This window comes from Panulirus ornatus, chromosome 37 (assembly GCF_036320965.1).
Source record: "Panulirus ornatus isolate Po-2019 chromosome 37, ASM3632096v1, whole genome shotgun sequence".
Classification (NCBI taxonomy): domain Eukaryota; kingdom Metazoa; phylum Arthropoda; class Malacostraca; order Decapoda; family Palinuridae; genus Panulirus; species Panulirus ornatus.
The window spans coordinates 5653707-5667210 of NC_092260.1; the positions used below are offsets into that span (position 1 = coordinate 5653707).

General features: G+C 40.3%; 1 protein-coding gene across 1 annotated transcript in view; it reads left to right on the forward strand.

The window, feature by feature from the left end:
• Positions 1-13504, forward strand: part of Mvb12 (multivesicular body subunit 12-like Mvb12) — a 189840-nt gene that overhangs the window by 101891 nt on the left and 74445 nt on the right. The window contains exon 5 of the mRNA XM_071683745.1: positions 12500-12723. Within this exon, the coding sequence (XP_071539846.1) occupies positions 12500-12723 (224 nt within the window). The remainder of the gene's footprint in view (positions 1-12499; positions 12724-13504) is intronic.

Sequence of the window (13504 nt, forward strand, 5' to 3'; positions counted from 1 at the left end):
ACACAACTATCGAATTAACATGTAATCCAATAATGCCCTTTGACCATCTCTTTTACATAGGTATACTTATGTATATCTCTCTTTTTAAACCAAGTATTCCCAATCACCAGTCATTTTTCATCACACAAATCCACAAGCTCTTCACCATTTCCATTTACAGCACTGAACACCCCATTTGCACCAATTATACCCTCAACCATCCATCACTAAAACCCATTCTCATGCAGCAAAGCTGCTAACACACTCACTCACCTGCTCCCAGAACACTTGCCTCATGATCTTTCTTCTCATGTCAGGTGCATAGGCACCAATAATCACCCATCTCTCCATCCACTTTCAGTTTTACCCACATCAATCTAGAATTTACTTTCTTACAGTCTTTCACATACTCCCTCAACTCCCACTTCATGAGTAGTGCTACTCCTTCCTTGGCTATTGTCCTCTCACCAACCCCTAACTTTACTCCCAAGACTTTCCCAAAGGACTCTTCCCGTTTACCCTTGAGCTTCATTCACTCAGAGCCAGAACATCTAGGTTTCTATCCTCAAACATACCACCTATCTCTCCTTTTTTCTCATCTTGGTTACATCCACACACATTTAGACACCCCAATCCGAGACTAAGAGGAGGATGAACACTCCCCGCTTGACTCCTTTTTCTGTTTCCCTTTTAAAAAATTTAGATACAGTGAGGGGTAGGGGGGTTCCAGCCCCCTGCTCCCACCCCCTTTAGTCGCCTTCTGTGACACGTGGGGAAAATGTGGAAAGTATTCTTTCTCCCCGATTATTATTATACTTGATTACTGTTTCCCATATCACTGAGTTAGTGCCAGGAGACAGATAGAAAATAGCCCATCCACTTATATACACATACATTTTATTTTATTCTTCATTATATTTTGTCACTGTCTCCCGCGTTAGCGAGGTAGCACAAGGAAACAAACGAAAGAATGGCCCAACCCACCCACATACAAATGTATATACATACACGTCCTCACATGCACATATACATATCTATACATTTCATTTTATTTATTTTTATTTATTTTGCTTTGTCGCTGTCTTCCCACGTTAGCGAGGTAGCGCAAGGAAACAGACGAAAAGAATGGCCCAACCCACCCACTTACACTTGTATATACATCACACGCAAATATACATACCTGTACATCTCAACGTATACATATGTATACACACAAAGACATATACATATATACACATGTACATAATTCATACTGTCTGCCTTTATTCATTCCCATCGCCACCCTGCCACACATGAAATAACAACCCCCTCCCCCCTCATGTGCGTGAGGTAATTCTAGGAAAAGACAACAAAGGCCACATTCATTCACACTCAGTCTCTAGCTGTCATGTAATAATGCATCAAAACCACTGCTCCCTTTCCACATCCAGGCCCCACAAAATTTTCCATGGTTTACCCCAGACGCTTCACGTGCCCTGGTTTAATCCATATATATTATTCATTATGTATTATACTTAAACACTGTCTCCTGCGTCAGCGAGGTAGCACAGGGAAACAGACGAGGAATGGCCCAACCCACCCACGTACACATGTATACACAAACAGCCACAAACGCACGTATACATAAGTATACATTTTAATGTATACATAACATATACAGGCATATACATATATACACAATGTTCATATTCATACTTGCTGCCATCATCCATTCCCATCACCACCCCACCACTCATGAAATAGCATCCCCCCTGCACCACCAACGAGGTAGTGCCAGAAGAAGTGCCAGGAAGAGACAAAAAGGCCACATTCGTTCACACTCAGTCTCCATCTGTCATGTGTAATGCACCGAAACCACAGCTCCCTTTCCACACCCAGGCCCCACAGACCTTTCCATGGTTTACCCCAGACACTTCACATGTCCTGGTTCAATCCATTGACAGCACCTCGACCCCAGTATACCACATCATTCCAATTCACTCTATTCCTTGCACTCCTTTCACACTCATGTATGTTCAGTCCCCAATCGCTCGAAATCTTTTTGACCCCATCCTTCCCCCTCCAGTTTGGTCTCCTGGTTCTCCATTTTTCCTCTACCTCTGACACATATGTCCTCTTTGTCAATATTTCCTCACTCATTCTCTCCATGTCTCCAAACCATTTCAACACACTCTCTTCTGCTCTCTCAACATCACTCTTTATATTGTCACCCATCTCTCTTACCCTTTCATTACTTACTGGATCAAACCACCTCACACCACACATTGTCCTCAAACATTTCATCTCCACCACATCCAACCATATAACATTGTTGGAACTACTATTCCTTCAAACATACCCAATTTTGCTCTCCAAGATAATGTTCTTGCCTTCCACACGTTTTTCAATGCTCCCAGAACCTTTGCCTCCTTTTCTATGATTCCATCTGCAACAAAGTCCACTCCCAGATATCTAAAACCCTCTCTTTATTTCCAGTTTCTCTGGAAAAGACAATAAAAGCCACATTCGTTCACACTCAGTCTCTACCTGTCATGTATAATGCACCGAAACCACAGCTTCCTTTCCACATCCAGGCCCCACAAAACTTTCCAAGGTTTACCCCAGATGCTTCACATGTCCTAGTTCAATCCATTGACATTACATCAATGGATTGACACCCCGGTATACCACATCTTTCCAATTCACTCTATTCCTTGCACACCTTTCACCCTCTTGCATGTTCAGGCCCCAATCACTCAAAATCTTTTTCACTCCATCTTTCCGCCTTCAATTTGGTCTCCCACTTCTCCTCGTTCCCTCCACCTCTGACATATATATCCTCTTTGTCAATCTTTCCTCACTCATTCTCTCCATGTGACCAAACCATTTTAAAACGCCCTCTTCTGCTCTCTCAACCACACTCTTTTTATTACCACACATCTCTCTTACCCTTTCATTACTTACTCAATCAAACCACCTCACACCACATATTGTCCTCAAACATCTCATTTTCAGCACATCCACCCTCCTCCACACAACTCTATCTATAGCTCACACCTCGCAACCATATAACATTGTTGGAACCACTATTCCTTCAAACATACCCATTTTTGCTTTCCAAGATAACGTTCTCGACTTCCACACTTTTTTCAACACTCCCAAAACTTTCGCCCCCTCACCCAACCTATGATTCACTTCCACTTCCATGGTTCTATCCACTGCCAAATCCACTCCTAGGTATCTAAAACACTTCACATCCTCCACTTTATCTCCATTCAAACTTACCTCCCAGTTGCCTTGTCCCTCAACCCTACTGTACCTAATAACCTTGCTCTTATTCACATTTACTCTCAGCTTTCTTCTTTCACACACTTTACCACACTCAGTCACCAGCTTCTACAGTTTCTCAACTGAATCAGCCAGCAGCGCTCTATCATCAGCGAACAACTGACTCACTTCGCAAGCTCTCTCATCCACAACAGACCGCATACTTGCCTCTCTTTCCAAAACTCTTGCATTCACCTCCCTAACAACCCCATCCATAAACAAATTAAACAACCATGGAGACATCATGCACCCCTGCCGCAAACCAACATTCACTGAGAACCAATCACTTTCCTCTCTTCCTACACGTACACATGCCTTACATCCTTAATAAAAACTTTTCACTGCTTCTAACAACTTACCTCCCACACCATATATTCTTGATACCTTCCACAGAGCATCTCTATGAACTTTATCAGATGCCTTCTCCAGATCTTCGTTACGTCCACTCACATTTAGACACCCCTAGTCTGAGCCTTTGAGGAGGATGAGCAGATTAGGGTGTCTGAATGCGTGTGGATGTAACCAAGGTGAGAAAAAAGGAGAGATAGGCAGTATGTTTGAGGAAAGGAACGTCTATGTTTTGGCTCTGAGTGAAACAAAGCTCAAGGGTAAAGGGGAAGAGTGGCTTGGAAATGTTTTAGGAGTAAAGTCAGGGGTTGGTGAGAGGACAAGAGCAAGGGAAGGAGTAGCACTACTCCTGAAAAAGGAGTGGTGGGAGTATGTGATGGAGTGTAAGAAAGTAAACCCAAGATTGATATGGGTAAAACTGAAAGTGGATATAGAGAGGTGGGTGATTATTGAGGCCTATGCACCTAGGCATGAGAAGAATGATCAAGAGAGGCAAGTGTTTTGGGAGCAGCTGAGTGAGTGTGTTAGTAGTTTTGATGCACGAGACCTGGTTATAGTAATGGGTGATTTGAATGCTAAGGTAAGTAATGTGGCAGTTTAGGGAGTAATTGGTGTACATGGGGTGTTCAGTGTTGTAAATGGAAATGGTGAAGAGCTTGTAAATTTGTGTGCTGAAAAAGGACTGGTGATTGAGAATACCTGGTTTAAAAAGAGAGATATACATAAGTATACGTATGTAAGTAGGAGAGATGGCCAGAGAGCGTTATTGGATTACGTGTTAATTGATAGGTGCTTGGAAGAGAGACTTTTGGATGTTAATGTGCTGAGGTGGTGCAACTGGAGGGATATCTGATCATTATCTTGTGGAGGCGAAGGTGAAGATTTGTATAGGTTTTTGGGAAAGAAGAGAGAATGTTGGGGTAAAAAGAGTGGTGAGAGTATGTGAGCTTGGGAAGAAGACCTGTGTGAGGAAGTACCAGGAGAGACTGAGAGCAGAATGGAAAAAGGTAAGAGCAAAGGATGTAAGGGGAGTGGGGGAGGAATGGGATGTATATAGGGAAATAGTGATGGCTTGCACAAAAGATGCTTGTGGCATGAGAAGCGTGGGAGGTGAGCAGATTAGGAAGGGTAGTGAGTGGTGGGATGAAGAAGTAAGGTTATTAGTTAAAGAGAAGAGAGAGGCATTGGGACAATATTTGCTGGGAAATATTGTTGAAACCATGTTGCTTTTTGAACTTCTACATATTTGGATATTGTTGAAACTTGCTGCTTTTTGAACTTCTGTGTATATGGATATTGTTCAGACCATGTTGCTTTTTGAACTTCTCAGACGACCCCAGCTTGCACTGCAAGTTACTTCCTGACTTATTTAGCCTGCCTCACACTTCATTTTTAGATAATCATGCCTTCCCTTGGATTATTATCGAGTCACAAGCATGTTTCTCTGTTTCTTGTCCTCAGTCGAAGTGCTAAGAAAGTTTTTCTTTCTGTCCATCACATTGTATATTGTGCTGAACACATAGCAGATAATATCTTGGCGGGAATGGAGTCCTATAATCCACCTTTTTCCTCAACTGTGGAGTTAATTGCTCATGTTCTGATGCATCTCACCTCAGGGATGGTGTGGACTGGACCCTGAAATTCTTCCCTTACCCTGTAACCCACTTTGCTTTCATTTCTGCCTGTTTTCATTGCAGAGATGTTCTTTGGAGAGCCAAGCATACTTTTATAAAAGGAAATTGTTCTAATTTGTCTCCTTTTATTAAATCTTGTTTGTCATAAATGAAAAGAATCTCCATCTAATGAATTTAATTATTTCTTCCCTTTTCTGACATGATCAATCTTTTGCTAACTGCACAACTGGTAAAGTCAATCATTTTGGCCCCTCATTTTCCTATTACACAACTTAGGATGATTCACCATTTAATCATATGAGATGAATTGACATTCATATCACTAAAACATTCTTTCACACCCCCTCATTAGAAAATGCTGTAAAGTGGGTGACCAGGATAAAAGTTAAGCTCCCTGTGTTTGTTGTGTCACGTGTCAGGCTCCTTGTAGCACAGGCAAAAGGTTCATGCCATACGCCTTTTGCCTTTCCTATGGTTTGGAGAGAACCAAAAGATCACACTTCGGTGCTACTTCTGTCTGACAAATATAAATGGTATAACATCAAAATCTAAGCATACAATTAGATATCCTAATTTACCAACTGCTATGAGGCCAGTACCTCACATTCAGGAATTTCCTGTGCTAGGGCCCCCTAAGAAACATGACACTGAGTGACGATGAGAAAGTAGACCAAATAGAGGACAGTATGGATTCAAAATTTGGAGCAAGCTGTTCTTCAAGTGGACCACATTTGCTGAGTCAAGATCTTAATGATCTCGTCTTCTATTTGAATTTGTCTAAGAAGCAAGCCAAACGTTTAAATTTGAGATTAGAGGGCTGGAATCTTCTCCAGAATGAAGTGAAATAAGTTCCCCTCTATAAATTTGAGGTTAGAAGGCTGGAATCTTCTCCAGAATGAAGTGAAATAAGTTCCCCTCCATTCCTCTGGCTCATGCAGCCAACATGCAGGAATCGTATGATAATATGAGACTTCTTTTGGAAAAGATTAAGTATGGGGATTTTAAGTGGAATATATGCAGTGACCTCAAGGTTGTGACACTTTTACTTGGAATGCAGCTTGGTTACACATAGTTCTGTTGTTTCCTCTGTGGGTAGGACATCCAGGACAAGAAAAATCATTAAATAAAGTGTGGCCAAAATGAACATCATTGACTCCATTGAAGAAGACTGTCATCAATCCTTCTCTTGTTAATCCTGAGAAAATTTATCTGCCTCCTTTCCACATTAAGTTCTCAGTAATGCAAAAATCTGCAGGGTATTTTATAGGACCTCAGATCAGGGAACTGCTTCGAGTTGAAAAGTTTGGTGAAGAGCTAAATGAAGTTGAAGAAACTGCATGGTTGTCATTTAAGAGAGTTTGCAAAATGTGGGGGGAATCACAGATCAGAAAGCTACTGTGATGTTGTAAAAGATCTATTGGCTTCATATAAAGCACTGGGGTGCAATATGAGCCTAAAATTCTTTTTTTTTTTTGGGATTTGCACTTGGACTTTTTCCCAGAAAATCTTGAGTCAGTCAGTGATGGGCATGGTGAAATATTTCACCGGGACATTTTGGTCATGGAAAAGCAGTACCAAGGAAAGTGGAGCTCCTCTTATGCTAGCAGATTACTGCTAGACACTAAGGAGGGATGTCCCTGTGGCTAAATATATCCAAAAATCATACACTTCTAGATTTTAGGGGTAAGTTTTAAGTGTAATACTGGCCTTATTTATGAATGAGTAATATACACTTATTGTAGAATTTGATTGCTTCTACTTAAAGACCATGCCAGATAGAAAAACATAAAAAAACTTATTTGAATTCAGCAGAAAAAGTACTATAAGATCCATCAATTTAGTTTGTGGGACAAAAAAGATGAAAATTTTGTTGACCTGTGTTATCATACCTCCTAAGTCAATCGGATCTTCATGATGATTTTATGTTATGTATCCCCCTTAGTATCTTTAACATTCCATGCATACTTAATGAGTTGTCTGCACATATTTAGAGGCTGTAAATGATGGGGTATCACTGTGCACAAACCATGATGTTTGTCAAATGATTTCTTGCTTACAAGCTGACTGTCAGTGAGTGGGATATGAACGTGTTTTGCCAGTAAGAGGGATGTGAATTGAATACTACTTTGCCATGACATCATTAGTATATACCTGATGAGTACAAAAATGGCTTAGAACACCATAGGATATTTTACTGATAACCCATGTACTGTTCCTGTCTTCAGCTGGTGGTCCATAGAGAACTTCTCGCATCATTACATGATGATTTAACATTTCCTCCCTCTGACTTACTGTAGCATTAGTTGCCTTTAGAGGTCTCTTCTGTCACCAGGAAGATGTGGGAAAAGATTCTGTTTTCCTTTACCCATACAAATTCCCATCACAGCTGTTGAGCTGAGGTCATGCATATGTGGTGATCCCACAGAAGTTAATAGGTTGCTGTAAGACCTGAGCAGTGGGGAAGAATTCTTGTGTGAAGAAGAATAACATGAGAAATGTGAAAAATTAGATGACTTGGGGAGTTATTTTAGTGGGATAATGTAAGGAGGGGTAAGACCATCATGGGAGAGCATCCTCAGCAACCCAGTAGTAGTGGTATCTATGCTCCAAGTAGCCAAGGTATGTATTTCACAATACTTTCATGTGTGGTACATTTTGGAAGAGAACAAAATAGAAAATTAGCTTTTACATGTTGTATGAGTGTGGTATTGTTATATGTGCTGGCAAGTGTTTCAGAGAGTTTCACTCTGGTGGAAAATATAAGTTGTGGAAAATGTAAATAAAAGTTTACAGTATGTATGAAAGTAGGATTGAGAGACAAGTTAATTTGGATGTAAGTTTGAATGGAGGAAAATTGGAGGAAGTGAAGTGTTTTTGATATCTGGGAGTGGACTTAGCAGCAGGGTAGGGGAGGCAGTAAGGTTCGTGGACTTAGCAGCAGGGTAGGGGAGGCAGTAAGGTTCTAGGAGCAATGAAGAATGTGTAGAGGGGGATAGCATTATCTTAGAAAGCAAAATTGGGTGTGTTTGAAGGAATAGTAGTTCCAATAATGTTATATGGTTGCGAGACATGGGCTATAGATAGGGTTATTGTTATATGTGCTGGCAAGTGTTTCAGAGAGTTTCACTCTGGTGGAAAATATAAGTTGTGGAAAATGTAAATAAAAGTTTACAGTATGTATGAAAGTAGGATTGAGAGACAAGTTAATTTGGATGTAAGTTTGAATGGAGGAAAATTGGAGGAAGTGAAGTGTTTTTGATATCTGGGAGTGGACTTAGCAGCTGGGTAGGGGAGGCAGTAAGGTTCTAGGAGCAATGAAGAATGTGTAGAGGGAGATAGCATTATCTTAGAAAGCAAAATTGGGTGTGTTTGAAGGAATAGTAGTTCCAATAATGTTATATGGTTGCGAGACATGGGCTATAGATAGGGTTATTGTTATATGTGCTGGCAAGTGTTTCAGAGAGTTTCACTCTGGTGGAAAATATAAGTTGTGGAAAATGTAAATAAAAGTTTACAGTATGTATGAAAGTAGGATTGAGAGACAAGTTAATTTGGATGTAAGTTTGAATGGAGGAAAATTGGAGGAAGTGAAGTGTTTTTGATATCTGGGAGTGGACTTAGCAGCTGGGTAGGGGAGGCAGTAAGGTTCTAGGAGCAATGAAGAATGTGTAGAGGGAGATAGCGTTATCTTAGAAAGCAAAATTGGGTGTGTTTGAAGGAATAGTAGTTCCAATAATGTTATATGGTTGCGAGACATGGGCTATAGATAGGGTTATACAGAGGAGAGTGGATGTGTTGGAAGTGGGATGTTTGGTGGTAATATGTGGTGTGGGGTGGTTAATGGCGTGAGTAATGAAAGGGTTGGCGAGATGTGTGGAGGTAAAAAGAGTGTGGGTGAGAGAGCAGAGGAGGGTTTGAAGTGGTTTGGACATATGGAGAGAATGAGTGAAGAAAGATTGACAAAGGATAAATGTTTCAGAGTTGTAGGGAATAAGTAGAAGCGGGAGACCAAACTGGAGATGGAAGGATGGAGTGAAAAAGATTTTGAGCAATCAGGGCCTGAACATACAGGAGGGTGAGAGGTGTGCAAGGAATAAAGTGAATTGGAACGATGTGGTAACCAGATTCAATGTGCTGTCAATGGACTGAACCAGGGCATGTGAAGTATCTGGGGTAAACCATGGAAAGGTCTGTGGGGCCTGGATGTGGATAGGGAGCTGTGGTTTCAGTGCATTACACATGACAGCTAAAGACTGAGTGTAAACAAATATGGCTTTTTTTGTTTGTTTTCCTGGTGCTACCTCACTGAAGCAGGGGTTAGCAATTCTGTTTCCTGTGGGGCAGGGTAGCAACAGGAATGGATGAAGGCAAGCAAGTATGAATATGTACAAGTGTATATATGTATATGTCCATGTATGTATATGTTGATATGAATAGGTATGTATATGTGCATATATGGGCATTTATGTATGTATATGTGTATATAAGTGGATGGGCCATTCTTCATCTGTTTCGTGGCACTACCTTGCTGATGCAGGAAACAGCAGTTATGAATAATAAAATGAATAAATAGAAACTGTGAAAACTTCCATATTTACTCATATATAAGCTGCCCTTTATTATAAGCTGCAGACTGAGCTTTGGACATATTTCATGCAAAAAATAGTTGTACCTCTGATCTAAGCCACACCCCAAAACAGGTCAGGGAAAACATGAGAAAAGTGACATGTCATGTTTTTTAGTTATATTAAATCTAAATGTGTGGAAAGATGAACTCCCTATGAATGCCACAGCATTAAGACTCTTTATATCTTAAAGACTTGAGCATTTTGCTGTGTTTATAAAAGTACCTGTTTATGAATCTCAATGTTTCAGAAAGAATATTTTAGAAATTTTTTTCTTACCTACAGTATAGTATGTTATTCTGTGTGGAAGTTAAATACATTGAAAATTATCGTGTGACAAAATAAAGTACTTTATTGACAGGATTTCATCGACCATGACATATCATATTGGCACATCCAGTTTTATGTCAAGGCTGATAATATATCCATGTCACTAACAAAACTAATAGATTTTTCTCATTTAAGGAGGATCAGAATTCTCTGTTAAAAGAAAAAGCTCTCCAGATGTTAACTAAAAACTCAACAGGTGGAGAAAATGTGCTTGAGGAGACACCATGTTTGAGTATGTTAAATCTGGATGCTTAATTAGACAGACTTTGTGAATCCTACTGCATTTGCATTCATGTTTAACTTAAGTACTTGAGCATTATGGTTTTTTCATACTCTTTACCATTTCTTGCATTAGCGTGATAGTGACAGGGACAGATGAAGAAATTACCTCATTAGTTAACATCCATTCTTTAGTTTTGTGTAATGCACTAAAACCTCTATCCACAACCATTCCTGAAAGACCTTTCCAAAGGTTGCACTGGCTGCTCCATATTCCTTGGTTCAGTCCCCTGAGAGCACATCACCCCCTGTATACCACATTGCTCTAATTCACTCAATCCTGTGTACACTTTATACTCTCTGCATGTTCAGGCCCCAAGCACTCAAAACCAAACTCACCCCATCCTTCCAGCATCTATTCACTTTCCCTCTTCTTTTTCCTATCAATTATAACACATGCACCTTCTTTGTCAGCCTCTACTCTCTCATTCTCTTCACTCATCTTCTATGGCTTTCTCATCCATTCCCTTCTTATTACCACACCTCTCTTATACCTTATCATTTCTTACCTGATCAACCCTTCTCACATCAAATATTTTCCTGACATTTTAATTTTCAACATATTGACCCTCTTGCATACAGTCTCATCTATAGCCCATCCCTTGTATCCATGCAACACTGCCAGGGCTCCTGTACTTTCAAGCATGACCATCTTTACCCTCCCAGATATCAACTTCTCTTTTCCTACATCCCATCCACATTTCTCTGGAGACCTTCAAACCCACCCACCCCCCCAAAAAAAAAAAAATCACCCACCCACTCAGCCAACCAGTAATTCACTTCCACTTCCATGGTTCCAATCACTGCCATGTTCACTCCCAGGTATCTAAAACACTTCACTTCCATCAATTTTTTTCCTTTCAGTGTCACGCCTCAGGTGATCTGTCTCTTTATTGCTAAAGCTAATAACCTTGCTTTTCTTTATATTTATTCTCAACTTTCTCCTTTCACTCCCAAACTCAGACACCAAGTCCTGCAGTTTCTGACTTGAATCGTTCCCTAGTGTCATGACATCAGCAAACAACTTACTCACCTCTTGGGCCTCCCACCCCCAGAAGACCATACCTGACCCTCTCTCCAAGACTTATGTATTCACTTCACGCTCACCACCCTATCCATAAACAGATTAAATAGCCACTTGCTGCAAACCCGCCTTCACCTGGAACCATTCACTCTCCTCTCTACCTACTTGTACACACATTTACTCTCATGATGAAAACTCACTGCTTCTAAATATCTTTCTTATCTCACCACATATTGTTAACACCTTTTATGATGCATCTCTATCAACCTTATTATATACTTTCTCCAGATTCATAAATGCCACATACAATTCCTTCTGTTTCCTTAAAGTATTTTCATCCACATTTTTCAAAGCAGACATGTGATCCAAACAACTACCAATCCAAAAACTGCATTGTTTCTCCTGATTCTGATGCTCTTTGCATGCCACTTCCTTCTTAGACACCACTCTCACATACATCTAACCTGATAGACTCATCAAACTTGTACTCTGTAATTTGAACACATACTTTTGTCCCCTTTGCCTTTATGCAGTGTGTTATGCATACATTTGGCCAAGCCTCAGGCACCTCACCGTTATCTGTACATACATTGATAATCCAAAAAACTACTTAGCAAGACAGTCACCCTCATTGTTTTGAAAAATTCAACTGTAGAACCGTCCTTGCCACATTTTATCTTACACAAGGTTTTCACCACCTGTATTGTGTACACCAGACCACTTGCTGTGACTCTCACTCCAATCCAAACATCCCACATGTCACCATATCATCAAACATATTCGGTAATCCTTCAAAGTATTCATTCCATCTCCTCCTCACCTCATCTCTTTCTGTTGCCATTTCCTTGTTTGGCCCCTTCACTGAATCTCATTTTGGAGAAACTAATTGCATTATAGAACTGACTAATTTTGAAACATTTTACAATGTACTATTATAGAAAATCTAATATGGTTCTTATCTTCCCCTTTGGCAGTGTGGATCCCAGTAGCAGAGGAAGTATTGGAGGTGGTGGTGGGGGAGGGGGAGGCCTTTACCCTGGATTAGGCCCTGCCAGGCCTGCTCCAGCTCCACCTGGTGTTGGGTCCGGTAGGCCCCAGGGTCCTGCTCCCCCATTACCCCCTCGCAACCCATCCTCCTGTGCTTCCCCAACTCATGCTAGTCAAAACATTAATACCCTGTATGGACCAGGACACTCAGGTAAATAACCAGGTAGTACTCCTTGTGATATTTTTACCATTGCTCACTGTATGTTGTTCATAGTCATAAACACTTTAGAAAAAGAAACTTGACCAGACCAATTGCTGAATTCTCTTATTTATGAACAAGCTTACTGAGCATTGGAGGGGGTAAATAGTATCACTCCCCAAAAATAGAATGTCTCCTTCAAGAATCCCTCTTTGACCACTTTAATGATCATGAGATAAACAGCTGCACATTCATAGAAATTAGCAGCTATATAGTATGTCCAGGCCTATGATGTCATGGCATAAAGGGGAGGTAGTACCAAGCAACTAACCACCGTTATTATGTACTTACTCTAGATCCTGCTACATGGACTGATTAACTATTCACATCCATTGGTAGTATTTTCTTTCACTTTTGGCCATTGAAGATATTAGATCTGTATCCTATTTTTTTTTTGTATTTTATAAAAGGATTGTCAGTTCCGCACTTTGCTGTTTCTTGAGAACTAATGCATCTGGGGATATCTTTGATAATATGGTGGTGATCAGTGACACTTTTAGAGGGTATTGGCTCATTCTAGCCATGACTTTTGTTATTATTATCATTATTATTATTATGTACAGAGCATCAGATTGGGGAAGAGGATTGTGGTTTCAGAAGTGGTAGAGGATGTGTGGATCAGGTGTTTGCTTAGAAGAATGTACTTGAGAAACACTTAGAAAAACAGATGTATTTGTATGTAGCATTTATAGATCTGGAGAAGGCATACTATAGAGTTGATAGAAATGTTATG